The 27,779-nt window shown below is 46.0% G+C and overlaps 1 protein-coding gene across 1 annotated transcript in view; it reads right to left on the bottom strand.

Moving 5' to 3' along the window:
- The window catches only part of LOC116958573 (scavenger receptor cysteine-rich domain-containing group B protein-like), a 45,635-nt gene extending 21,249 nt beyond the window's left edge, over positions 1-24,386 (bottom strand). The window contains exons 1-5 of the mRNA XM_076057188.1: positions 23,906-24,386; positions 22,542-22,859; positions 14,317-14,616; positions 10,948-10,992; positions 835-1,116 (exon numbers count right to left, since the gene is read on the bottom strand). Of these exons, the coding sequence (XP_075913303.1) occupies positions 835-1,116; positions 10,948-10,992; positions 14,317-14,616; positions 22,542-22,859; positions 23,906-23,921 (961 nt within the window). The 5' untranslated portion in view covers positions 23,922-24,386. The remainder of the gene's footprint in view (positions 1-834; positions 1,117-10,947; positions 10,993-14,316; positions 14,617-22,541; positions 22,860-23,905) is intronic.
- Between the last annotated feature and the right edge of the window lie 3,393 nt (positions 24,387-27,779).

The raw sequence follows: 27,779 nt of genomic DNA on the forward strand, positions 1-27,779 counted from the left end.
TAGAGTGTTGCCTCCTCACACACGTGGGTTTTTACTTGGTGCTACAGTTTGCTACAACATGTATAAATTGGCTGAAACATCTTAATATGTGGATTGCAATGAGTTATGTAATGCACTTGCATTAGTTACATGTGTAGTGTAATAACGCTGACTGCTGACGGAAAAGTGGTACTGAAAGCAGAGGGCAGTATACACGTCAGCAGAGGGAGTATATACAGTGACGAGCAGAACTAAAAAGAAGCTCAGGAAGGGGCCCATCTGGAAGCCCGGGAACCTGCTAGTAGGTTTCAGAAAGGGGGCATGGTGAGGGCGGAGCGAGGCCACACCGGGAGGATAAAATGGTGCCTGGGGCGAGAGCTCGGGGCTGTTGCTGGAAATGGATCCCCTTGCTGTGTCGCTGTTCGTCACCTTCGTCGCTACCATCTTAACCATCCTTAGACGCCGCTAGCTAGACAGCCTGCCAACTGTACAAGCTAGATAGTGCTGTTGAATTAGACGGATGTGTGACTAGTGTGTAAGCATGTAGAGTGCTTGTAGTTCACTGAAGTGTGAGAATAAAGAAGGTGCCTTAACGATCCCTGTCTCCGAAGTGCGTCATTACACATGTAAACTTCCAACATTGTATTCGCATTATTATTATGATATCACCTGAAAAACACCGCCAAGTAATACAAAGGTAAACCACCTCAAGTTTCCTTCCCTGGCTAAGGCCATAAAACCCCATTGCAAGGTATAGAGGGGCCGTGAATCAAGTGTGGATGGAGGGAGATTGAAGCAAGAGACCGGCCCCATGAGCACAGAACCTGACAACAATAGGACATGAAAACTGTTTACCTGAACAAACAACGCCATCATTTCCATACAGCGTGCGAAAATACTTGTTTGCTGGAGTCAGAGTACAGTCTGCAAGACTCTGCGCCATGCTACTGCAATAGGCATTCCATGTCTGACGCTGCCATAGACCACGTTGGCTGATGGTTCTAATACGACTTCCACATTGCAACTCTCCACACACATCCCCGTAGTATCCATACAACGTGCCCCATGAGCCGTTGTTAAACACTTCCACGCGGCCTTGGCATTGCAACTCACGGTCCACCAGACGCACTTTTCCATCTGAAATATAAAAGTTTCATGAAAAACCTTCGTGTTAATTTTGAAAAGTCAAAGTGATCTTTTGATAAATGTAGCATTGAGGTGGTGTTCATCCGTTTACAGCTATGAGCCAGTGATGTAAATTCCTCTCTACTATGGTGAGGATGAGTCCATCCTCAGGACTACTGTTGAATTCCTCAGAAGCGATACTCATATCAACCTAACCCTGGAGGCATTCCCAGTTGAGTCAACACCAAACCAGGATGTAAGCTTACAGTCTTTACATTTTGAGCCACTCATCCTATTGATGAGCTTCCCGGTTTGTTCTGTTCATCTCAGACGTGCATCAAATATGGGCATTTAAATACAATACATTGTTGTGTTTCCACTTACGAACCGTTCAATTTACGAATGGGTATCAGCAACGAAGTGGAGGATTGCCCCGTATCGGAGTATATCTTATCTTATATAGAGTTATATATAGTGCCTTAATGGTAGTGTAGTTATGGTGACAATTCAGATAGGTGGGAGTAGTTAAAGACGGTTGGAGCAGTGATAGGTGTTTATGGTAGTGATAGGAGGTTGGGTAGTGGTTAGGGGAATGATAAGGGGTTGGGGTAGTAATTGGGGTTGGGGTAAGGGGTAATGATATGGGTTGGAGTAGGGCCTGGGCATAGCTGGGGGGCGGGCGCACGGAGTAGCAGGAGAATGGACAGGGTCAGCTGATGCAGTCCACTATTTCCAAGTACAGTAATTCCTCATTTAACACAGATGCGCTCTTGACAAGTTCCACCTTAAGCAAACACATTAAGTGAGGTATATACGTTACATGGTATAATACGTCAAAGATTCGAGATTGAAATCACATTTTCACTATAAAATCAGCCCGCAGACATACCATGGCAATTCTGAGATATAATTTGTGTACTGAATTCCGCACACTGCAATTTTAACTTATATACTTTTAACACGTAGGCTTTCACGACCAATATTATTCATAATAAAGGTTTCTGGGTTAGATCGCGTTATTTATAAATGTGTCGTAACCCTCCACACCCGACACGACCAACAGTAAAAAATGTGTCAGGTTTACAAAGGACAAATAGTTTACTACTTTAGCCCACCGGTGTGTTGAAGAGTGAATGCACAACATTTACAATTTGAGTACGGCGTTTCGCTGGTAATTACGATTTAAATTTTTTTTATTCAGTTTCACAGCGAAGAAAACAAAACAAAGATCGAGGGGCCGCCCCCTCCCGTGCGCCGCGGAGGCCCCACCCGGCCACCGACCCATCCGCGAGACCGGAATCACCCCCGACACAGCACTGGGGCACATCTGTGCATGGAGGGGCTACCTCCCCTCCAGCCACGCACGACCTCGCCCCCGGGCACCAGTAAAGCCCCCCCCCATCCCAGGCCGCCCTAACCCACCCTGGGCAGTGGCCACTTCCACTTTTCCCGTGCGGCTTCGTGTACCAGCCTCACCCGATCCACCTCCACCACCCTCTCCAACAAACTCCTTGCCACGTAGCATGTTTCCAAAGGGGACATCTGGGACCCCTCCAGTTCCTTCTTGCGCGCCTTCCATAAGGCCTCCTTTGTTGCGCCTATTATGGCCCACGCCCGGTCCCTGTCCTCCCCTCCCACTCCCCGCAATTCCCCCCACATGATGTCCCATGTTGTCACCTTCGACGGGGCGAACCGGGCCAACAACGGTTCACTCCGCCTCCACACCTCCTGGGCAAAGGGGCATGCCACCATCACATGTACCGCGCTCTCATCCCCGTTGCAGCCCCTCGGGCATTTGGGGGTGCATGCCATTTGGCGGGTGTACATGAAGCCCCTCGTCTCCAGTTTGTCCCGGACCGCCAGCCAGGATAGGTCCCTCTGTTCTTTTGTGAGTGCAGTCGACGACGTGTTCCTCCAAATTTGCCGGTGTACCGCCTTCCTCACACCTGGCACCTCCTCACAGGCCTCCCCTTTCTCCGCCTCGGCCCGCACCTCTCTGGGGCTCCACCGGCCCCCCCACCGGTTCAGGCCGTGCTGCCCTATGTAGTCCCCCACCACGTCACTCAACCACCCCCCCCGGCCAGTCCAAGGGTGTGCTCCTCTCAGCCTGGGTCATCCCGAGGCCCTGCAGGCGCCATATCAGGTGATACCTCATGTAGCATGCCGCCTTGCCTCGCGGCTCTGCAGAGAACAGTCTCATTGCATTACACACAAAGATCGAGATCAGGGTGTACTCCACATTTGGGGCGCCCCTCCCCCTGTTCCCAACCTGCATGCACAGTATGGCCCTCCTCACCCTCTCCATCCCTCCCCCCCAGATAAATCCGAATAGCGTCGATGTCAAGGCCTTGACCTCCCTCCTACCAGGTGGGAATACTTGCACCAGGTAGTTTAGCGTTGGCAGTATCTCCACCTTCACCACCATGATCCTCCCAGCCACCGTGATCCGCCTCCCTGCCCACTTACCCAAACGTCCCTTCGCCTTCCTTATCCTTTTCTCCCAGTTATGCTCCGCCGATCTATCCCTACAGAAGGTCACCCCCAGCACCGTGATCTCTTCCGTCTGCAGTCTCAACTCCGGTAGCCGACCCTCGAACAACCTCGAGTCCCCAAAGGCCGTCAGTTCGCTCTTCATTGTGTTGCTCTTCAAGCCGGAAGGCCGCACAGAACTGCCCTGTCTCCTCCATACCTCTCCACACCGACGCAACGTCCCTGCACAGCACGGCCACGTCGTCCATATACAAAGTCGCTTTCCCTTGTTCCTTGTTGCCCGGGATTGTCACCCCCCCTAATCCTTTGGTTATCCCTTATTGTCTGCGCTAGAGGTTCCATGCTCATGACGAACAAGACCAAGGACATCGGGCACCCCTGCCGCACCCCGGACCCTACATGAATCACCCTCGAGCGTACCCCGTTTATCAAAAGCCTAGCCCTGAGTCCACCATAGAGCCGTGCCACTCACTCCACCAGGGGCCCACTCATTCCCATTCTCTCCATCACCGCCAGCATATACTCATGCGAAAGACGGTCAAAGGCTTTGTCCAAGTCCAAACTCAGAATCCCCAGCGGGCACCGCCTCTCTCTTTCCCCTTCTATAGCCTCCCTCAGCACCACCAGGGAGTCCGCGATCCTCCTCCCCGGGACCGCGCACGTCTGATCCGGCTCTACCACCCCCCCCCCCCCCAACCACCTTCCCTAATCGCGCCGCAACTATCCTCGCTAAAATCTTGTAGTCCGTGTTTAGGAGTGTAACTGGGCGCCAGCTTCCCAAGTCCTTGCGATCCCCCTTCCCTTTATAAATCAGCGTAACTAAACCCTCCCGCATATCGTCCGGCACCCGGCCCTCCTCTAAAGTCTCCCTACAGATTTGCAGCATGTGCTCCTTCAGGAGCTCCCAGAACTTGACGTAGAACTCCGCTGGATACCATCCGGGCCCGGGGTTCTATTTCTATTCAGCCCCTTTACCGCCCCTTCCACTTCTCCCTGCCGTATCTTTTCCCCCAGCGGCTCCAGGCTCCCAATCCTCCTCCCCAGTGCCCCCAGCAGCTCCTCCCGCTTCCCCCATCTGTCCCTTTTCTCCCGTACAGCTCCCTATAGAAATCCTCCGCTATGCTCATCATCCCTGCCGTCGTCGTCTGCCTGCCCCTGGTAGGGCTTACCAATTCCCTAATTGCGTTATCCCCCTCCCTACCTGCTTTGAAGAAAAACCTCGTGCACTTATTTCCTTCCTCCGTTGCCCTAACCCTCGCCCTGTACACTAGCTGTCTAGCCCTCCTCTCCAACACTGAGGCTATCCTCCCTTTCAATTCCTCTATCCTTTCCCCCATTGGGAAGCCTAGCTCAAGCAACCTGTACATCCTCTCCAGCCTGACGTTCCACTGCCTCAACTCCCTGTTCACTCCCCTCCTCCTGCTATGATACTGGAAAAGCGCTTTCACCCTGCCCTTCATCTGGCCCCACCATTGCACCCTCATGGGAAAACAGTCCTGCAAGGTCCTCCAGTCGTTGTATTTTTGCACAAAGTCCCCCACCACTTTCTGGTCCTCCAATAGGCCCACGTTCATTTTCCACATCCCTTTCCCTCTCCTCGCCCCACCTGGGATCGCGAGCCCTGCCATGACCATTTTGTGGTCCGAGAGGGGGAAGGGCTCCACCCCTGCACTTTCCACTTCTACTATGGCAGAGGTGAAGATAAAATCTATCCGCGACTGCGCTCCCCCGCTTTTGTCCGACCATGTGTACCCGGGCCTTACACCATGCACCCTCCTGAAAGCGTCTATCATGCGAAGGTCCGCCATCAGTTCTCTCAGCTTTCTGGAGGAAGAGTCCAGTTTCCTCCTCCCCTTTGGCGACACCAGGTCCGTTAAGTATAACGGGCAATTGAAGTCTCCCCCTACGATGACTTGTCGCCTAGTAGCCAGTAGGGTTGCTAAGCTCTCTCACAACTCTACCTTTTCCATGCATCGTACAGGGGCGTACACATTCACCAGCCGCAACTCCACGCCTTGGTAGGACATGTCCACACAAAGGAGTCGGCCCGGGATCGTCTCTTGGGTTCCCTCCACCCTCATTTCCCTCCTGCCCAGGAGGGTAACTACCCCAGTGCACCGATTCCCGTTACTACCCGACCATAAGTAGTGGCCGTCCCAGTCTTCAAGCAGTTCTTCCGAGCCCAGGGTGTACGGTAGGTGGCACTCTTGATGGAAGGTCACGTCCCTTCTGTAAGCCTTTAACAGCTGCATAATTGCTCCCCTCCTTCCCTTCCCCTTCATTCCTCTCACGTTTATGAACGCCGCCGAGAGGTCCATGCCGGAGTGTACTTTAGTCCGTCTCCGACTCCGTTGCACGCTCCCCGCAACCGTCCTTGTCCGCCTTCTCTCGCACTTTCTTCCTCCCCCTCAACCTCTGGGGCTTCCCCCGGTTCAACCGCCCCCCTTCTTCTGTCCTCCTCCACCCAGACTCCTCCGTGTCCGGTGAGGAGCCTGAAGGATCCGTGTCATGCTGGGGACCAGCCCCCTTTAGGGCTCTGTCCAGTTTCCTCTTCCTCCCCGTTGTTTCCTCCCACGCCCCTTCAGATCCTTCCTCCACCCGTTGCTCCCTCTCGCCCTCCTCCTCGCCCATTGCCTCCGCCCAGTCCACCACGGGAATTCCTGGGGTATCTCCCTCGCCTTCCCTCCCCTCCTCCCCCTGCTCCCCCTCCTCCCGGTCCAGTGATGTTGTAGCTTCCCCCTCCGCAGGTCTCCCTCCCTCTCCCCCCCGGGGGGTGGTTCTGCCGCCTCTCCTTCCTCCTCCCCCACAAGCTCCCGGTCCGATCCCCGTCTGGTCGCCTCCTCCACCGCTTCCCCCTCCCGTCCACCTTGATACGCCCGCACCTTGTTGGCGTATGATTCCGGGCAGTCCCTATACAGGTGCCCTCTGCTACCGCAGAGGTTGCATTGGGCCGGCTCCCTGCACTCCTCCACCGTGTGATCCGGCGCCTTGCACCTGTAGCAGATTCTTGCCTCACATGCTGCCGCCAGGTGCCCCCTTCCCCCACACCTCCTACACAGTTTAGGCTGGCCTGTGTATACCACGTACCCCCTGTTCCCCCCAATGTTTAAGGCGCTCGGGATATGATTCAGCACCCCCCCCCCCCCCTCCATCTTCAGGTGCACCCTCCATTGCCTGGCCCCGGTCCATATCCCCACAGAGTCTTGCACCCTCTTGCAGTTAGATAATAGCACGCAGTGCTGTCTCAATCACATCTCCACGTCCTGGTCATGCAGTGCCTCATTATACAAGAAGACAGTCACAACCTTTGTTTCCAGATCCGACAGCAGCTGCGTCCTCATGGATGCCAGAGGCTTTTTCCCCGCCTTCTCCTCGAAGCGGGTGAGGAAGTTCTGCAGCAGGAGGCTCGAAGTAAAGCTCACGTCGAAAGCCCTCCCCCCCGGCAGAGCAATCAAACAGTACAGGTCCGCCACCTCAACCCGCAGCATTCCGAGCTTCACCGACCTCACGAAGGTCGCTCTATCAATCATCACCTCCTCCCCCACGTCGTCTTTCAACTCCACCCTGACGCAGTTGTGTCTGCTGGCGTGCGTTGGTGTCCAGCCCGCCCCTGCTCCACTGCGCCACCTCCCCGCTCTTTCACTAGGTCTCCCCGCCCCCACCGGACCAGCGTCCGCTGTCATCTTCCTCCTCTGTTCCTCCCGTGGCCCCCGGCTTGATAGGATCCCTCCTGCTTCGTCCCCCGTGTTCTGTTCGGGGACGCTCCTTCCCCGGCCTCCCGGCGCTTCCCCTCATCCTCTTCGCTCCTCCTCCCCCGCCCCCTCCGGTCCATCCACCATCCCTGCATCTTTCCCTCGCTGCACCTCCCCCGTCACCTCCCCCACCCCAGGCGGACCCGTGCTGTCCCTCCGGTCACTCTCGGCCCCACGGGCATCCTCCATGGTCCTTGGCGCACGCCGCGTCCCCGTCTCCTTCCCTGCCGTCTTCATTCGCTCGTTGCGGTCAAATCACCTCCCCCGCAGCGCGTGTGGCACCCCCACCCTCCGGCAGCAAGGCCACCCCCGGCCGTCCGGCCTGGGGCCCTCGCAAACCCCGGGGTGGCTGGGAAATCCACGGGATGTCGACGTGTGCCGCTGTGGCACTTCAGGAAGAACGAGAACGGGTTTCGCTGGTAAATACATCCAGCATCATCGGGCAATTCGCCAGAATGGTAAAGCCCTCACTTGCTCCCGGTCTTAAATAGAGCAGCAGGGTGACGTCATCATTTAACTCATTCAGGTTCAGTGATTTGAGGCAGAGGGGGGTATTGTAATTATATAATCGATTGGTAATCAGTCAATGGCTATGATTAGTAATGCGTTGTAGATTAGTAATTAGTTGTAATCTGTGTTATTGTGATTATGTGCTACGTTAGTAATCAGTTAATTAGTGTTTCCTCCATAAGGAATTGTAATATGTATTATGGAAGCGTATAATTAAATAATACATATTACATTGGTGCGTGTTCAGTGTTGTGCAAAGTGTTCCCGAATTGAAGAACCACATTGTAGCAAAAGAGCATTATAGTTTGAACACTACGCATTTAGCGAGGACTTATCATATGCTACCTAAAGAAACTCAAAGGAGTTTGAGCTTCAATTGTCAAAAATCTTGTTGGGTGGTAGAGGGTTAATGGCAATATTGTTTACATAATAGACCACAACTACGTGGCTATGGGCTCAATCCAAAAATAAATGTGAATAATTATATAGGCTGCGAAAACCTAAGTTTTAGATTGACTATCAATCTCAACCAACTGACGTGTTTTAAAAATATGTATCTCTATAGCATCATACTCTTTGGTTCTTTCAGTAAAGTCACGTAGGTATAAAATAAAATAAATCATGACGTTTCGGGTGCAACACAAGCGTCTATCATCAGGTGGAAAAGCATGGTCTGCTGCTGATGCAGACTGAAATGGGTGTAGCTTAAGGGTTATAAAGAAGTGGCCAGGGCTAGTGATGTTAATGTGAGAAATTAGCATGTAACTGTAAGATAGGAGAGCGAAATCCTCGACGAGGGCACGGAAGTGGCTATGTTAATATGAGAGATTAGCATGATGTTAACATGAGAAATTAGCATGTAAAAGTAAAGTCACGTAGAAGGGAAACAATAAAATAATAAAAATATAAAACAACTTCCACCGAGAGGATGGGTACAAACTGAGCAATCATTGGAAGAACGTTATTAACCAGGTAAAGTCTTAACTGACTGTGATGTTTCCATCCAACCTGCATATGTCAGCTGTTATTCGACTATCTGTGTCTCTCTATGCCTCTCTCTTAGATCTCTCATGCTCACATGTCCGTTGCATTGCACTCTCATGCCTTCGGATTGCACTCTCATGCTCACATGTCTTTTGGATTGCACTCTCATACTCACAGGCCCTTCGGATTACACCCGTTGGGTTGCACTCCCTTGTCGAGGAGGCCACTCTTTTTCTCCTTTTCTACAGTTGCATGCTAATTTCTCACATTAACATCATGCTAATCTCTCATATTAACATAGCCACTTCCGTGCCCTCTAATTTCTCACATTAACATCATGCTAATCCCTCAAATTAATATAGCCACTTCCGTGCCCTCGTCTCGGAGGCCACTCTCCTAACTTACTTTTACATGATAATTTCTCACATTAACAACACTAGCCCCAGCCACTTCTTTATAACCTTTGAGCTACACCCATTTCATACAATTTAAAACAGTCTGCCTTAGAAGCAGACCATGCTTTCCTACCTGATGATGGACGCTTGTGTTGCGCCCGAAACGTCGTGATTTATTTATTTTATACCTACGTGACTTTACCGAAAGAACCAAAGAGTATGGATTGCTGCAGTCACGAAAGCTTCAAATCTATAGCATCATTCAGTAACCTCAAAGGCAATCAATGTTGCACTGACACCAGCAGTACGTATGACTTTTATTAACGAATTATTTGTATCTTCTTTACCAAAATGTATGAGTTTAAGTAGCTGCAATTGCTTGTTTTAAGTATGATCACTATAGATGGATGAGATGGTTGTTATCTTCATACTCCATTCACCAACGTAATAACAATTACAATACAATTGTAGTGACCTTCTCTGGTGAGGACGAGTCTATCTTTAAGACAACCACTCTTGAATTCCCCAAAAGGTATCTCTATTTACAGATAGAGTGGATAGCCATTGCATATGCTATAAAAAAGGCAATTGTCCATAATGTCACCTATCACACAGGCAATTTTCGACTTATGAATGGGTTATATACCTGAGACCTGTTGTTAAGTAATTTGTTTGAATATCGGAACTAAGTATTGAATTGTACATACGGTCAGACATGAGGGTCACAAAGAGATAAAAAGTGCAATAATGGCACAAAAAGCACACGATGTTAGATGTGCAAAAATAGTGCCGAATGATTCACTGTCATTGTGCATCATGCCTGATGCTGGGGCTCGTTACATCTCGCGGAGGATTGCTCCACCAAACAAAATTGTTCCACAGCTCAGTTCGCAAATCGGATGGTTGAAAATTAAATCGTATTGTGGTTCGTTCGTAAGTGCGGATGTTCATAAGTTGTATGTTCGTATCTTGGGGACTGCCTGTATATTTCCATTATAAGCTGCTGCGTTATTCAGACTCTGTGCCAATTTTTCCTATTACTGGCAACCAGTGTGCTTACTCTTTATTGTACTTCAGTATTTTCATGTTTTACATAAAACATTTTCTACAGAGGTGTCCATGTGGCTTAAAGGAGGTGGTATTGCTGAGGTCTTGGGTTCAAATTTACATTGCTGCTTGTAATTAAACTAAGTTTTGTAAAATTCTAAGTCTGAGAATTTGATGTCAGTTTTGTTTGTAATACGGCGAACATACCTCTGTAGCAGGGTGGGTAGGTAAGGTCTGCTTCGTACTTAGTGGAACAAACATAACTTTAAGGTATCTCAGAAGTAAAACGACTCCCATTTGATACGTTTGGCAGGTGATATTCATCTCCAAACATTTAAATCTGGTGTCGTCATGAAGTGTGTACTCCTGTGTTTACTAAAAGCATTGTCTTTTTAATGAGGGGAAGATCAAGACCAGCCCCTTTCCAATTTAAGATTATTTCTTGTAATCCTCTAGCACATAAATAAAAATCGATATCTATATTGTAATCAGAAATAGAAGAATTGTGCTACTAAATAATTTGGAACATCAATATGAATACATCTGATATGACCAAAAGTCCCGTCCTGCATATATAGTCACAATAGATTGTAAAAGCACTGTAGTGTCAATGGAATATCACTTGAATATTTCGATGGCATACGACATTATCTTAAGGAACTTACTTGTTGATGTAGTTACAAACAAATAATTGTCGGCAGTCCCAGCAGCTGATTAAGAGAAAAACAGACATTTTTTTTTGCATTTTTAGAGAATGCAACATAACATACATTTGTAATAAACATTTGGTATCATATATGGCTAGACATCAATTCATAATCATACAATAACTGCACTTTCAATTATTGCCTCTGGGAAGGATAAATCTATCCCTAGAGATAAAAAAAATGAATGAACGATTCCAAGATTATGAAAAAAAATAATAGGGTTTAGCCTTTCTAGCAAGAATACACGAGGGGTTAAGGAGTTCAAACACCAAATAGACACCGATTACAAGGCATCGTCAAGTCTGGAGTAACCACAGATGGTTGGGGTAAAACATTGCCTTTGTGCGCTTTGCCTTTTGACATTTTTTCTGGTCTAACACTGGAAAGACAAGGTCACAGAGGAAGCTGTCTCTGCATACAATGCATACATTATTGTGAATGCATGTTTGTTTGCACGTTTTTCCACGAACATTTGTGATTGATGCATACTTGATGCCATGCAACAGGTGTCTATTCGGTGTTTGAACATCTTAAGACCTCCTGTATTATAGCCGGAAAGGGTATCGCCGATTCTTTTTCATCATAAGTTCGAAACCAAATGTCACGCTTGTTTACGTGTGTGCAATTATTGGTGATTGTGCTGAGACCAACAGCTTGCTAGATTTGACAACCTGGATTAATCACGGGTAGCTGCTCAGATTTCATCCAGGTTAGTGCTCTCACCTCCAAGCCACCCTTAGCCATACCAGTGACACTGACTTAAAAAAATAATCTGTATATATATAATCACACCCCTGTTTGTTTGTAAAATGTGTTAAAACTTTATACAAATCCGCATTTTTATAGCTACGGGCACAACTCTGGTATAGTTGTAATGCTCGTTGCGTCAGGTTTGCAAGCAAGACAAAATAATCTACGATCTTGTGTTGCCGAGTAAAAAAAAACACAGCAGAACACATTTAACCTCCCACACATTTCCCACACTACTGCCCTACTGCTCTACTTTCTCAACTCCACCGGCTCCCTGTCTACCATCGCTGTCCATTAACATTTCTCACTCTGGGTCCATTAACCCCTCCATTGTCTTTCCCCACCTCATCTCGCTTATCTCATCCCTCGCTACTCTTGTCCCATCCCGTCATCTACACTCCTAAGTCTCCACCATCCCCCTCTCTGTACCTCCCTCGCCCTGCGCCCAGTCTCACTCTCTCGTCCCGGTTCCCTTCTCGCTAACCTTCACTGAACCAACTCCCATTGCAGCACATACAGTAATCATCTTCACTATAACAACAATCTGCAGCTTTCATTCCTGCCTTAGAACAGCCCCCATCTCTTCTCCCCTAGCCCTGCTACTGCCTGCCAGCGCCCCCCAGCCACGACTAGGTCTACCCCTTTCGCCACCATTACACCTATCATTACGCCAACCTCTACCACTACCCCTACCCTAATCACTTCCCCTACCCATATCACTATTCCTATTCCTTTCACCACCATTAACCCTACCACTACCCTAACCCCTATCACTCGCCCTATCTCTATCACCACCCTTACCCCTATCCCTACTCCTATTCCTTTCACTACCATTACCCCTACCAATACCCCAACCCCTATCACTACCCCGATCACCACCCCTACCCCTATCAATAATTATATTCCTTTCACCACCATTACCCCGACCACTTCCCCATCCCTTTTCACTACCCCAACCCCTATCACCATCCCTATAACTACCCCAGCCCTTATGACTACCCCTACCCCTATCACCACACTTACCTCTATCACTACCCCAGTCCTTATCACGACCCCCACCCCTATCACCACCCCTATAACTACCCCAGCCCCTATGACTACTCCTACCCCTATCACCACACTTACCTCTATCACTACCCCAGTCCTTATCACTACCCCAACCCCTATCACCACCCCTATAACTTCCCCAAACCCTATGACTACCCTTACCCCTATCACCACACTTACCTCTATCACTACCCCAGTCCTTATCACTACCCCTATCACCACCCTTACCCCTATCACCACAAATACCCCAATTAGCACCCTGATTTCTATCACTACCCCAGTCATTATCACTACCAAAACCCCTATCACCACTCTACCCCTATCTACCCCTGTCACTACCTCTGTCACTATCTCAACACCTCCTTCATCATTCCCACCTGTCCGCCTGTCACCATAACTATACCACCACTTTTACTAACCCACTTTATTTTGACCACTATCTTATGCATAAGTGTATAATTATTGTAAAACACCTTGAATTAAGGCACGATGTGAATCAATGTAACATGTTGACTACAGAATTAAAAATCCCACGAAACTAAGTAGCTTATATGCACTACTAAATCAAATGTATAGCTTCCGGCAGCTCGGGGCAACCGCCAGGCTCGTGACAGGCGTCACTCGCAATGGCTTCCCGAGCAACGGCGTCCTTAGCAACAACTGGGCCTGCAGGAAGCCATGGCTGATTGGATTGAGGCAAATAAAGACATCATAAAATGTGTAAATAACGCGTGAATGATATGATGAGTAAATAAAGGCTGCACGAGTAAATGAAGAAATGAGAGGATTGAGCGAGCGAATGAGTGACTGAATAAGGTGTAATGTATTCGTGTGGTGAAGTGGTGTAGGTGTGTGGTGTAGTGCAGTGATGTGGAGTGTAGTTTGGTGTAGTTGAGGATGAACAGTAATTTAGTCGTGTGGCGTAGTCGTGTACAGCAGTGGTGTAGTGTGCACTGTAACGTTGTGCAGGAGTGTGGTGTATTCATGTCGTGCTGTGGTGAAATGGCATCGTAGTTTTCAGGAGTGGTGTAGGGTGTACTGTAATGGTGTAGTAATTCATGCAGTGGTATGGTGAAATGGTATAATTGTGTAGAGTGGTGTTGTTTGTGTGCGTGTGTAAACGATTAAACTGGCGAGTGCTGGGTGATGTCTGCTGAGTTTCAAGAACGTCGTGTGTTTGGTGAGTGTCTATCTAGTGGTGACATCTCATGTGTGTGTCGTGAGGGGCAGGTGGATAACTTGTGTCATGGGAGTGGTGAGGTGTCTGGTGAGGGTCAGATGCCAGTTGAGTGGTGGGTGACTGGCAATGGTGTCAGGTGAGTGGTGAGTATCGTGTGGCAATGTCAGGTGGTGAGTAGCGTCTGGTGATTGTTGGCGCAGACAATGGTGGAAAAAACAGTAAATCGAAAAGAGTTGAGAGTAGGGGACAACCATTGGCGAAGATAACGCAGTCTGTAGCACAGTCTACTCTCTAGTAAGATATATAAATCCATTACCGATAAAAATATAAAACCAATCGTATAGGCTTACCTTCACAAATTATGGCAGCGGTCTGGTCATGGCTACACATGTTTGTTCCGAAACTAAGACTGTTGGCTATTGTGTTTGATATGGAATACAAGTTATTTGGGAAAATGGTTCCATTTCCTTGTCCAAATGTCGACAGGTTACCATACACAAGGCTCCAACCACAGCCAAGGAGACGGCAAATGCCGTCTGCAATGTCTCTGTTTAGAGTGGAGCTGCATAGCTCGCCCCAAATGCCATTCTTGTAGACTTCCATCCGGCCCTCACAGCGGTTGTTGCCACCAACCAGACGAAGCCCTGCAGCTGCAGGTCAAAATAAAAGCCACTCTGAAACATGAGCATTATACATCCGACAAGACTCATTTATGAAGTGTTTTATCACTCTAAATCTCTAGATATCTCTGAGTCTCTATGCTATGAGTATCTAAGTATCTATATGAGTCTCTATGTATATCTATAATCCTCACTAAGTGTTACTAACCTAAAATTAACACGAACACATTTAAGAATTAAATAAATAGAAAACCAACATATGCTATTAAAAGGAATAATTAAAATCACATTGTATATCATAAATGGTCCTCATACAATTCGGAGCACTTGTTCCAGTGCCCAACCATTATCATGTAATTTTAAAAAATGTGAGCCACCAACTGAAAACTGTAAGGAAAAATGTTTCACATCAGCACAGTTCTGGATAAAAAATAGTCTGGCAATCAATGGAAAGGGGAACCTCCCACGCTCCCCTTTAACACAGTGGTCATTCGACCTATCTTTAGAAAGTCCTCAGTTGGTAAGACATACTTTATAACTAAAGACCAGTCTCGAACCTGCCCTTTGTGAGTAAAGTTATTAAGATGGTGGTTGCACAGCAACTGGATGATCATTGGTCAATCAAAACATCTATGGTCTTCTCCAGTCCCGATTTTGACAGAGGAGCATCATCGAGACAGTCCTTGTTAGGGTGGTTAATGATAACCTAAAAGCGAAAGATTGCAACACTCGCTTCATCTTTGTCCTCCTTCATCACTTCATGGCATTTGATGCTTTGGACCTCGGTGCACTATTGGAGCACCTGCAGTTCTGCTCAGTATGGTCATTTTCTCAAGTGGTTTTCACCTTACCCCAAAAGTAGGGCACAGAGAGTAACCTCTTAAACATATCCCACCACACTGAGTGCAGAACGTGGTGCAGTAACTACTCAAAGTGTGGGTAGGTTTTCAACTATGCTGACACTGGGATGGCTGCCATAATTGAGGATTGTCTCATGGTCTGAACACGCAATAATTAGAGATGCATGCACGGTAGTAATTTAGGTGGAACTGAGCTACAAAAGGCTTGACTTGCACGTGTAGGGAAGTCCAGTATCACTCAGTGGCAGAATTAACACATTGCCTGTGAGTTGTGTGGACGAGCTCCCGGACCAGGCTGGAGCTTGACTGCCACCGAGTAGATCCGTGAGAACTAAGCAGTTCACAGCTCATCAGCTGCGGTGCCTAAGTTGTTGCTGCTAGTTTCTGCAGCAGGGCGATTTTTACTTTGGTGCTTTAACGGATGTGTTGCTTGAAGTTCTGGCTTCTGTCCATCATAACTCCTAGATATATTGTTGTGGAGTCATAGCTCACTGGGCTACCGACGAATACATCATGGGAGGCATCTTCTGCATTATTTTTTCAGGTGGAACGTGCTTTTTTTTAAGGATTTGATTGGAGTCTCCAGCGACAGAAGCATGGCTCCAATAAAATGATGAGCTACAAAATATTTTTTTGTTTATATTTACGCGAAAAACCTTTATTATGGATCCTATTGGTTGTGAAAGCCGACATGTTAAACTGTTTAGAGTAATGGAAATTTTCTTGAGGTTTGTGCCCTGTGCAGCAAGGGCTATGCCATCTTCAAATATGAACTTGTGAGATGATGTACATGGCAGGTCACATATATATTAGCGTTGGTGCTAGTATCGAGCATTTATTTCCCCTGTGGCTGTGTTCACCAATGAGGTGTTCAGCCTGTTGTCTTGGCTATGAGCAATGCCACCACAGCAGCAAATGGGGACTCGGGGCAGGAAATTGCCAAACAACAGGGAGTGAGGTGTAGGAAGCTTCAAGGTCCCAGGCTTTTGTAGGCTCGACTCCATCAATGGGAGACGAGGAATGGTGGTGGTGGCTTACAGCCCCACGAAAGATGAACATAAGTGGAGAGATGCAGGCAAGGTTGATGAGTCCGATGCCTTCTATGGCATCCCGTCACAGGTGCTAGCTAAAGTAACCCCGCGGGAAAGAGTCATGTTGGGTGACTTTAATGCCCGTGTGGGTCATGACGCTGGAACCTGGGCTGAAATAATTGGAAGGCAGGGGCCAGATCAGCTCAATAACAATAGTAGGAGGCACTAGACTTCTGTACAGCCCATGGGCTTGTAATTAACTAAACGCAGTTCTGGCATCGGCACCATCCACATTATGGATGTACACCAGGACCTACCGTGGAGCTGATTTACCCACTGTTCATTAGCTTATCATGTGTAAAATACGTCTTCTATTCTTCCGTCGTCGTAATCGCTTGCAGCTGGGGTTGGTATCGTTTTCCTCCCACCCCCTCATGATGTCAAACGGAAATGGGTGAGGTTTAGGAATGTGACTCATGCAGCTGCAATGGCTATTTTGGGGACGCAGTCCAAACCTCCCCTTAGACCATGACTGACAAAGGAGGTGTTCTGTTTAGCTGAGAAAAAGTGACAGGCTCACTCCAACCATCTCCTGCATGCCACGTCTGAAAATAAGGCTTACCGCAGCCTTCACTAAGAGGTTTGGAGACCCATGCGGCCTTGCAAGGATGAGCGCTGGTTATGAGTTTTCGAGGAGATGGAATCTGCCTCAGTAGCCTGTGATCACAAATTACTCTTTAATTCTATCAAAAAAGTAAGTTATAGCTCCACACCTATCACCGTCCTTAGGGGAAATAATGGTGATCCGATCTCTCACTCCAAGGAACAGGTTTGCAGATTTACTGAGCATTTCCGTGAGATTTTGGGGGAAGAGAAATCCCTCAGCCCAGAAATCATCATGGGGCAAGGTGAGGATGACCCTGCTGGGACGGCTATGCTTCAAATATTGGAAGAAGTAGTCGCCCCCTTTGAGTGGCTGACTGAGGTGCCATCTGTTGAGGAAGTACGGAAGCCCATCCAGAGCCTGAGACAAGAAAAAGTGCTGGGCAGAGATCATCTCCCATGCGAACTGCCCAGGGAGGGTGGTGCTTATGTGCAGAATGTACTTTGTGATATCAATACAGCAATATGGACCACTGAACGAGTTCCACACGATTTGAAGGATGCCCGGGTGGTCCCGCTGTTTAAGAAGGGGGACCGCACAGATTGTAACAACTATAGGCAAATTTTCCTCCTCAGTATCCTACGAAAGCTCCTGGCAAGGATTATTCAACATTGCCTTGCCAGGCTCGTTGTGGAGAGGCTTGCAGAGCCCTAATGTGGGTTCAGGCTAAGGTGGTCCTGCACAGATGCCATATTCTGTCCGCCTGCTACATCAGAAATGTATGGAAATTCAACAGGACCTACATCTCTGCTTTATTGACCTGGTTAAGGCCTATGATACTATAAATAGGCCACAGCTCTGGGTTGTTCTTCATGCTTTCGAAGTCCCTGACTCGATGCTCACAATCACCAAGGACCTTAATGATGGTGGGAAGACCCCGATAAAGCTACGTGCCTGGGAGTTAGAGCCCTTCGTTGTTCACGTTGGGGCGTGACAGGGATGTCACCTGGCTCCTAGATTATTTAAAATATGTTTCGACCACGTAGTTCAGGAAGCCATCCATGGCTCTACCTGAGGAATTTCCATCTGGTACAGATACAATGGGAGGCTGATCCATGCCCATGTGCAGTTGAGGGATGGCTTCCTATTGGTTAAGCATGTTATGTTTGCTGATCATCTGGTGATTCCTGCTCACTCAGAGGAGTTGTAAGTGCTGCTGCTTAACCAGGAGCATGCTTATATGAGGATGGGCATTACCATCAGCCCCACCAAAGCTAAGCCCCTGCCTGGGTATTTTGTGACATCAAACACACCACCCCCTCAACTCTCCATTAGTGATAAGGCATTTGTGAAGAGAAGTGGAGATTTCCATATCTGGGCAGTGTACTTAAGACCAGCTCTAGTATGATAGCAGAGGTCTCACTACAGATCAGTCGAGCAGCATTATCTTTCTTTGGCTGCATAATGCTGCGTGAAAGCTACCTGGTCTGTCAATCCATACGAAGGTTCGGGTTTTCTCGGCCACAATAATGCCCTCCCTTCTCTATATTTGCAAAATGTGGACCCCCCCTCATGGAACATCTATGTCAGTTAAAACGATTCAAGTTTGCCTGCCTATGATGCATTCTGACTTTGACCAGGCTGGATTGTGTGAGCTCACAAATCCTTGAAAGATCTGGACAGTCCCATCAGCGAGCTCCTCCAACAGGAAAAGCTGCATTGGTTGGGGTATGTAGTCCTCATGCATGCCCAAACAGCTTTTCTTTTGCAGGATAGGGGGGGATAAATGGGCGTAGCATGGGTTAGGAAAAATATTTATTGATGTCGTACAAGAGGATGTGGAGCTGAGTGGACTTGCCACTGACTGGTACCAGCAATGTCAAGATCGGCCTCTGTGGAGGAGGCTCGTGAAGGATGCTGCTGGGTAGTTGGAGGCAGTCGCCCTCCAACAACGGAGGGCCGAGTAGGGGGCACAGGTGGTGCAAGCACCAGTCATTGGTCAGTCAATCCATAGCACCTGGGTCTGTCCCATTACCTCCTGCCAGCGACCCTTCGACATTTCACGTGGTCTTAAAGTGCACATAGTATGGCAAAAGCACCATTGATGATATCACTGCCACGTAGTGGCGAATGGCGATAGTTGGTGTTGGTTTTCATCCTGAGAGTACGTTTGCTGAACATCGCGTTGAGTAGGTGAGCAGCAGAATGGCATCTGATGATTTTGACCAACTTCAGCAGTAGGCCATGACGCCAAACACTGTCACAGGCATCAGAAGAGGCATTAATCATTGCTTCGCTGGGTTTCTATTGACACTGGAAACCAGCTGCAATTATGGTGATATAAATGCAATGATTTGTTCGCAGCAGCTATGGCGTGTTCCAAAACTGGCTCGTTTGAGAGGCAGATGGGGGAAATTTTGGCAAGGATGGCATGTTCCATTAGCTTGGAAGTTGAGAATAGGGATATTGGTCCGGTAGTTGGAGGCGGTCTTGTGACTTTCCAGTTCCAGAATGGTGATGGATTTGGCTTGCTTTCATGCTTTCAGGATATTGCCTGCCCTGTGTATGTTAGTACATAAGTTTGCGAGCCAAGGTTGGCCATATAGTCGCAGATTATTCAGAAACTCAGGACACAGACCATCATATTTCAGTACCGTGTTGGATTTTGTGGCCCTGAGAGCTGCTTCCACATTCACGGCTTGGATAGATCTGTTGCTTGCGGTAGTTGGTTCAAGGTGAAGGGAAGTTACTTCTGAACCGCTTATTTGCTGAACATTTCCATTGGTGTATTTGAGCAGGATTACAGCGTGTGAAAAGCCACATAATTCACTATATATTTGCTGGTATATGCACCTGAGGAGCTGCCAGGCTTTATGGCCGGAGTGAGTGAAGTACAAGTCTGATGTCTTCCCAGTGTTTCCTTCAAGTTCATAAACTCCAGCAGTGTGATTCAATTATCAAGTCATCAGTTCTGATGAACACTTTCAAAAGTTATTCTGGTTGCCAACATGGCATGTAACTTTTCCGAGGCCCCTCGAGATTTCGTTTTTTGCGGCAGATGTCAGATTTTTTTACAAATCTACGTCAAGCTTTGGCCCCAGGTTCTTCAATTAGTCTTCCACTTTTTTGTGTAGCCAGCCCAGTTGGCCTTCCAAAGGTACCAATGTGGTGGCTGTGGTTTTTAGGTGTATGTTGAACTTATTTCACACCGTACATAGCTAACCGTGCTAATCGGAAAGGCGGAGTTATGACCGGTATCAGGAATCCACTGTTCAGGACTGCCGATTTTAGTTGGCTCTTCGAAAAATTGCCTATAATTGTTCGTGAAGAAATTAGTGGCTGTCCATGTTTGTCCTCCTTTAAGATGATGCATTCGTTTTGGGTTAGAGTCCCTTTTTTTCTACCGGGCTGAGAGCAAAATGTGCCTGCCTATTTAGAGATTGTTTATAAGGAATGTGTATCGTGCCATTTAACCGAGTAGGCCCATTGTGTGTGGTGGCTATTGTAGCCATCCACATCTATAGCCGGGTGAGTGGCTGCTGGTAGATGTGGTGATAGCCATTTCTTTTTGGGGTTTATATTTACATTGATGATCATCACCTGAACAACTGATTATCGTCAATGTATCATCACTTGTGGTGGACCTTAGATCTTAGGCCTTGCCTGGTGAAGGTGGCGATACCATGTTTAGGGTGGGAGATGGCAGCAGCAACAAAGAGTTTCAACTATTTCTTCTGTAACTCACCACCTGTGTACTATCCTCAACTTGTGTCTTCTGTAAGGCGACTGTTTGTTGTTATTTTATAGGATGCATCACTGTGACCTCTATGCCATGGCTGGGAAAATGTCATTGGATGTGAGAAGACATTTTCACTGCAGGGCAATTTTCATTCATGAAGATATTGGTGTTATTAACAATGGACCATCCTAAATATCTGTGACACAAGTCTGATTGGCTATTAAGGCTTCCCAGATATCCTACACAGTTTGGATCAAAAACATTAATGTAATTGTTACCGCAAAATATGATAATTGTTTTTTTACCCTTTTATCTGGCAACAAAACTGACACCTTTTTTACAAGGAGTCATGTTTGCATTGACCACAATACCTGCGGTCGGAATGCAAACAAAAAACATAACTCTGATAATGTATGCACTGTCCTTGAAAATAAAAAAGGTGTCAGTTTTGTTGCCAGATAAAAGGGTAAAAAAACAATTATCATATTTTGCTACTGGCAAAGGAGGTTCCAATGGTGTTACCGCAAAGTTTTGGAACCACCTTGTTTCGTCTCTTGGCATCTAAATTCTGCATTCCCTGTCCTTATTTAAGTTGATTGTATTAAAATCATTCAAATTTAAGTGTGAATGTAATTTGTAATAGTTATTACTATTGTAAAGTTTGTTTCTTTTTAAAATCTGTAATTGTGGAATACTTTACTGTTACCTGCTGGCCGAGTTGCCATTGAAAAAACACTTCTTAGCTCAATGGGCTTTACTCAGGAAATAACCTTCTGATTATGATTATTTTCCCTTCGATTAATCGCCAGGAAGTCAAATCTCTAATGAGCATATCTGGCCATAACAGAGTTGGGTTTTTTTTTGGGTTAGATTGCGTAAATATATGTGTCATTAAAACCCGCCACCACCCAACACAGCCAACTAGCAAGGGTTGTCACATAAACATAACATGCCAATTCGTAACTAGAACAGCACACTGGTGTGTTGGAGAGCCAAGCCACAACATTTACAATCTGAGTGCGACGTTTCACCAGTAATTACAACTAGCTTCATCAGGCAACAGCCAGATTTGTGGAGAAGTCTACCTGTTTCGTTCCTTATATAGAGGCGTAGATGTGGTGACCACCCTTCTGTGCTCTTGCCCAAAGTAGGGGGGGGGGATTAATAAATCGACGCACATTATGCATGCACATTATATGAGCCCTTTGATTTTGTACTTCCTGTCTATTAAAATAGCCGTACCAACGGTAATCCCTATTTATATATTTACACAATCTAACCCCCCCAAAAAACCTCTTATGGATGATATTGGTCACGAAAGCCTATGTGTTCAACTGAGCCTATCGGGACTGGAAATAGTAATGTCCAATTCACGAAGATGACGGTTATAATTGTGTATAAAGGTTACATTATTTAATTTATTTCATTGCGCGACAAGTTGTTGTAGGAAGGCCTTCATCCAACAGTATAGTTAAAATGAGCTGTATTATATTATTATTTTGCAAAATACACTTGAGGGGAAAATCATACCATGGCAAACAAAGAAATAAAATGTCCCTTTCATTTCTTTAGTTATGAATGTGCCAATTCACAAAAACGACACATTAGCACCAATCTTCCCTCTAAATTTCAACACAGTTTATTTGGAAAATATATTTTTTGAAGCTACGTGGATAGAGGCTGTGGGAATCGAGAGCAGCACAGCGAATGAGTGCTCGTACCAGTACATGAAACACCAGCTGCCCCCTTGTTTGTGCAGATGTAGGAACTTGCTGGATACATCTGGCAATCGGTGATCGATTTCTCTGAGCCACCACACGAGGCTTGCCGTGACGTTCCCTGACCAATGCCAAAATAATATTGGTCGTTCGTGTAGGAGGCAACCTCTACATTGCTGCCACACTCCAATTGCTGGCACACAACTTCACTTTCAAACACATTCCAGTTGTTTCTGCAAAATGTGGTCACGGAACCATTGTTGTATACTTCCACCCTTCCCTGACACATTAACTCTTGATCCACCAGCTGCACTCTTCCATCTGGAAAACAACGATATAGAAACTTTAAATAGATTTGTGAGAATAACAACCGTCATAAATTTACCACATATCATTCTACAGATAGCATGTGTATATATGGTACGTGTTATATACATACAATATATACTCATAGTATGGTAAGCCATCGCTTAACGCACGATTACAATGCATTTTCGCAATAATGTTCTTCCATGAGGGAACGTGCACGCCATCATAACGCAGAACGCGCATCTTTATAACGCAGTTTCTGAACGGTCGACAACTACTTTTTTGAGCTGTGCAGCTGAGCAGTACAGTGATTCAGTTTACGAAATAATACTTACATTTTATAGAGTCATTCATGCTAATAGCATTCCATGACGCTGATACAGTAATGCAGTAACGGCGCACCTTACTCGGTTATTAGTTCCGCTATCTCACTGCGTGGTTTTCGAAGTAGTATCATCGTATCTCACCAAACTTCATCGTTACTACATTATTTATAGGGAAATAACTTTCGCTTCATTCGTTTTTCGCTTATCGCAGTACCTTTCAGGAACGCATCTACTACTAGCGCGTTACATGGGGGCTTACTGTATATGTATACACTATACGTGCTCTATGGATATGACCATATAGAATATTCATTAATATTAGAAGAGATCAAATGACCAACAAATTAGACACGAAACAATTACACGAGCAAGGCTTGATATCAAAACATTTGGACCATAAAGTAACCTAAACTATACAAAGTTCTCACATTTGCCCAGATAAACTGCAAAGGAAGATTCTGTTAACAAGTACATTACCACAATTGTATACAACAGACCACATGTCGTACCATCAATCAAATGTAAAACAATTATAATTTAGAATGTTATGCTGTATTTCTATTGATTAAATAAACAATGACACATGCTAGACATTTAATGATAAATTAACTATTACATTATTTTTAAAACCAAACCGACAAGCCCGTATAAAGGTTTAACTGTTTGGAGATGCATAAATAGCACAATTAAGAAAAAATATAAGGATAATAAGTATTAGATATCTTCATCAACCTGCATTTTCCAGCATGTGGGGAGTATGGTCGCATCACTTGAATTAATTATCATAGTTGTTTTTGTGCAACGCGGGCAATTAAGCTACAATAAGTGATGGGTAAAGCATAAGCAAGCCTGCCTAATAGGTTCAACCAAATATCTTATTTGAAGGGGCCCAAATTCTACAACCAAAATACATTATACGGGTGCTTTTTGCCTTTATGCATGCATAATATTGATATGTACAAGCGACCTTTGCACCGACGACCTAATTGGTTCCTGGATGACGGTCGTAAGTCGTAACCCTTATTTCCCATAGGCGCAATGTAATGAATTGGGGTTCCGTTCCTGTACACCCATTAGACACCATACAAATTTCGAAATTGACCACGAAAATAAATGAAAATAATGCTAACAAATATTCGCTCTATGCGCAGCTGGTGACTGATTGTCTATACTGTACATACACATACGGCGGAAGACAAAAGCAGCGCCATCACGCGACGAGTCTGCGCATGACAAGCGCACACTCGCCTGCCATGCTGCCACCAACGCCAATCGACTCGGCGTCGGTAGCAGTCATTAGGCGGTCGTTTTTACGAATTTTGGTCGCTACTGTGGGGGTTTTACTATAAGAAAGGTCGAAAAAGGGGGGGGGGGTGTCGCAAGTCGAGCCATCGTAATTCGGGGGTCACCTGTATATCAAATCATATGGTGATAACTCTAACAATATGCAACAATGATAATAGGTTTTTTTTCCTCTTTTTTTCTGGCAACAATAACAACCTTTTACAAGGAATCATGGCTGCATTACCCACAATACTTGTGGTCAGAATAAAAAAAACTGATAATATATACATTGTCTTTGAAACTGATTGGTCTACACCAGAGACAGCTTTCTGTTAAGCCTCGTTCTAACCACAAGTAGAGTGGTTCGTGCAGACATGATTCCTTGTAAAAGGTTTTTTTTTTGTTTCCAGAAAAAAAGGAAGAAAAACCTACTATCATATTTTGGTACTGGCAAAGGAGGTCCCAAGATGTAGTATGCAACAATAATGAGTTATATGGTGTTGTTGCTAAAATAAAATGTATGTGGCATGGTAAGAATAAAAACAATAGACAATCCTTGCCTTGGCTTTGAGTTATGACCAAATTCTGGCTTGTAGGTTCAGCAGCTGCCAAGAAAACACAACATACGTGTGAGATTTATTAAAGGATGACCCCAAAACCCCTTTTTAAACCAATGTTTAGCCAATTCCAGTTACACGTTTTTTGTTTAGCCGTAGTGTAACAGTTAGCGTGCAATGCTACGAACCCGAGAACCTGAGTTTGATTCCCGTTCACGGCCAACACCAGTAATTATTAGTTGAACCACTTCTGGGCCTCCCCTACGTCGACTCAGCCTCAAGAAGAGTATCTGCTGCAATGTGTAAACATCGCGACTAGGTAGACATAGGCAACCGGGTGTAGTGCTGGTCACGCACCCCCTTGTGTGCCGTGCCAGCTATCATAGGTGGGCACTAACAGCACTTGCCCCACGAGTCTGCTAAGGCTACAAATAGGATCTTTGTCTTAGCTTTTTAGCTATGTAATAAAATCGGATATTACAGAGGAAACATGCAGAACAGGGGCAGAACATAGAAACTCCACAAAGGCACCGAAGTCGGGAGTCGAACCCGAAGCCCGCTTCCTTTAGGCATATTTTACCACAACACCACTCTATTTCCTTAAAAAAGCAAAATGCAATTCAGTACCGACCTACAAGTAGGCATTAGGCTGCAGGTATGGAGTGACATTGCTCTATGTAATCTCAATTGAGTAGTTTGCAGTGCAACGTTTTAAATTTGGCAAAATTTAGACCAGCTCTTTTGTGACAATGTTTTTTTTTTCAATTAGTATATTCCATGTCTCTTTGCAGGAGTTATAAAATATCCACAGACCTATTTTATTGTCAAGCGGGTGCATTTGGTACTTACCTTCGCAAACTACAGCAGCGGTTTCCATATTGCTGCAACTATGTATTCCCGACTGAAGGCAATCAAATATGGAATTTGTAAATGTTCCACACGTTATGCTGTCCGATATGATTGTCGCGGATGTATTCTCAAACTGGGTCAAGTTCCCATGAGAGACACTCCATCCACAGCCCAGAAGACGGCAGATCCTATCTGCGCCGTGATTGTCCAACGCCGAACTGCACACTCCACTCCACACAGAGTTCCTGAAGACTTCTATCTGTCCCTCACAACGGTTCCTGCCACTCACCAGACGAAGTCCCGCAGCTGTAGATAGAAAAATTGTTCAGTAAAATTACAATGTGATCTGGACTTATACAACTTTTGAATGCCAGTCAGTATCATCAGTATAATTTAGTCGGTTATTTCGGTCTCGACTTAAAGCTTTCGTGACTGCAGGAATTAATATTCTTTGGGTCTGTCGGTAAAGTCACTATCTACGTGACTTTATTGAAAGACCCAAATAATATAATTCAGTCTCTTTCATTTAAACAGGAGATGCAATAAAACATGATTGCCAAATTTTCCAGGATAATCTGGGTTAAATATAGACAATACAATATTTGACTTGCCACTGCACGTAACTTTTTTTTCTGGTTCCTCTTGCTCCCATGTGTTTTGTATTTTTCAATGTGCGTATCTTTATGCCACTGTTAGGCTTACATGTATTGTTTACTTTCATCTGTACCTAACTTTGCATGGCTCCTTTTACTCTGGAATTATATTTACACTCTTTTGATTGGTGTTTTTTACGAACATTCAATACAGTATCTCAATTTAACACGTATACTTTCGTGACCAATATTATTCATATTTGTTTTGGGTTGGATCGCGTAAATATAACCACACCAACATGCACACAACAGTTCCTGCACACAACACCGTTAATTTAATGCCTATTCATGTAATATTCCATCACTGTGACTAACGCAACCAATAACACGTACTGCATAATTTCATATTAACACATTAACGCCCCTAGGTTCTTCACACTTGTAGGTGCACAGTGATGACAGGAAGACTTCACAATTCTGCTTATTGTAATCATCAAACGTCGTTAACTTAAGTTTTATAGGAGGAGGGGCTCACCCCACTCCTCACCCTCTTCCTCCGGGCCACAGATGCAACACTTTCCCCTTCTTCCTTCACTGCAGGCTTCGGGTCCAATTTAGATTTCACGACTCGGCATGGTTACCGATTCGCGTATACTCAAACCGAGATGCTCGCAGTTGGTAAGCAAGTATACAGAAGTAAATCCGCGTATACATAGTGTAGTTTTTTAGATACACATTTTAAATATTTGTATCAAATGTGTAAACTATTGTGATGTGTTTTTTTTTCTGTAATAAATGCAAAGTAACGCTGTTTTCACACGAAACGTTATGCTATTATCAAACATAAAGCCTATTATAGAGGTTTAGTGAACTGATCATCGTGTAAAAATATGTATTGAAAAATGTATAGACTTTAGTCTTTCGGGCAATAATACAGGAGTTGTGTTAAGATGTTCAAACACCAAATTGACACATCCATTGCAAGGCATCAAGTCTGCATTAACCACACATCATGATTGTGGTAAAACATTCCAAAAAACATAATTGGTTATATATGTGTAGTGAGCCCAAAGACGAGAGGGAGCCGGCAGTTGAGGCGACACTTTTATTTAACAACACTAATGTACAGGGTCCCTAACACGAAGTGGTAACGGCCCCTTACACCCGCTACATGGGGAGATATGGCCTCCAGGCTATCGTGCCTCCTCACACTGGGGACCACTCTGCACTCAGCCCTCCAGCTAGGGGCCCTAGGGGAGGCCATCCTGACCCGACCCAGCCAAGGTCCTCGGGTCCCGGCCACTGGCCCGCTCAGTCTCGGCC

The sequence above is a fragment of the Petromyzon marinus genome, chromosome 80, assembly GCF_048934315.1.
Source record: "Petromyzon marinus isolate PM22_M1 ecotype Great Lakes invasive population chromosome 80, UKy_Petmar_22M1.pri1.0, whole genome shotgun sequence".
Lineage (NCBI taxonomy): Eukaryota > Metazoa > Chordata > Hyperoartia > Petromyzontiformes > Petromyzontidae > Petromyzon > Petromyzon marinus.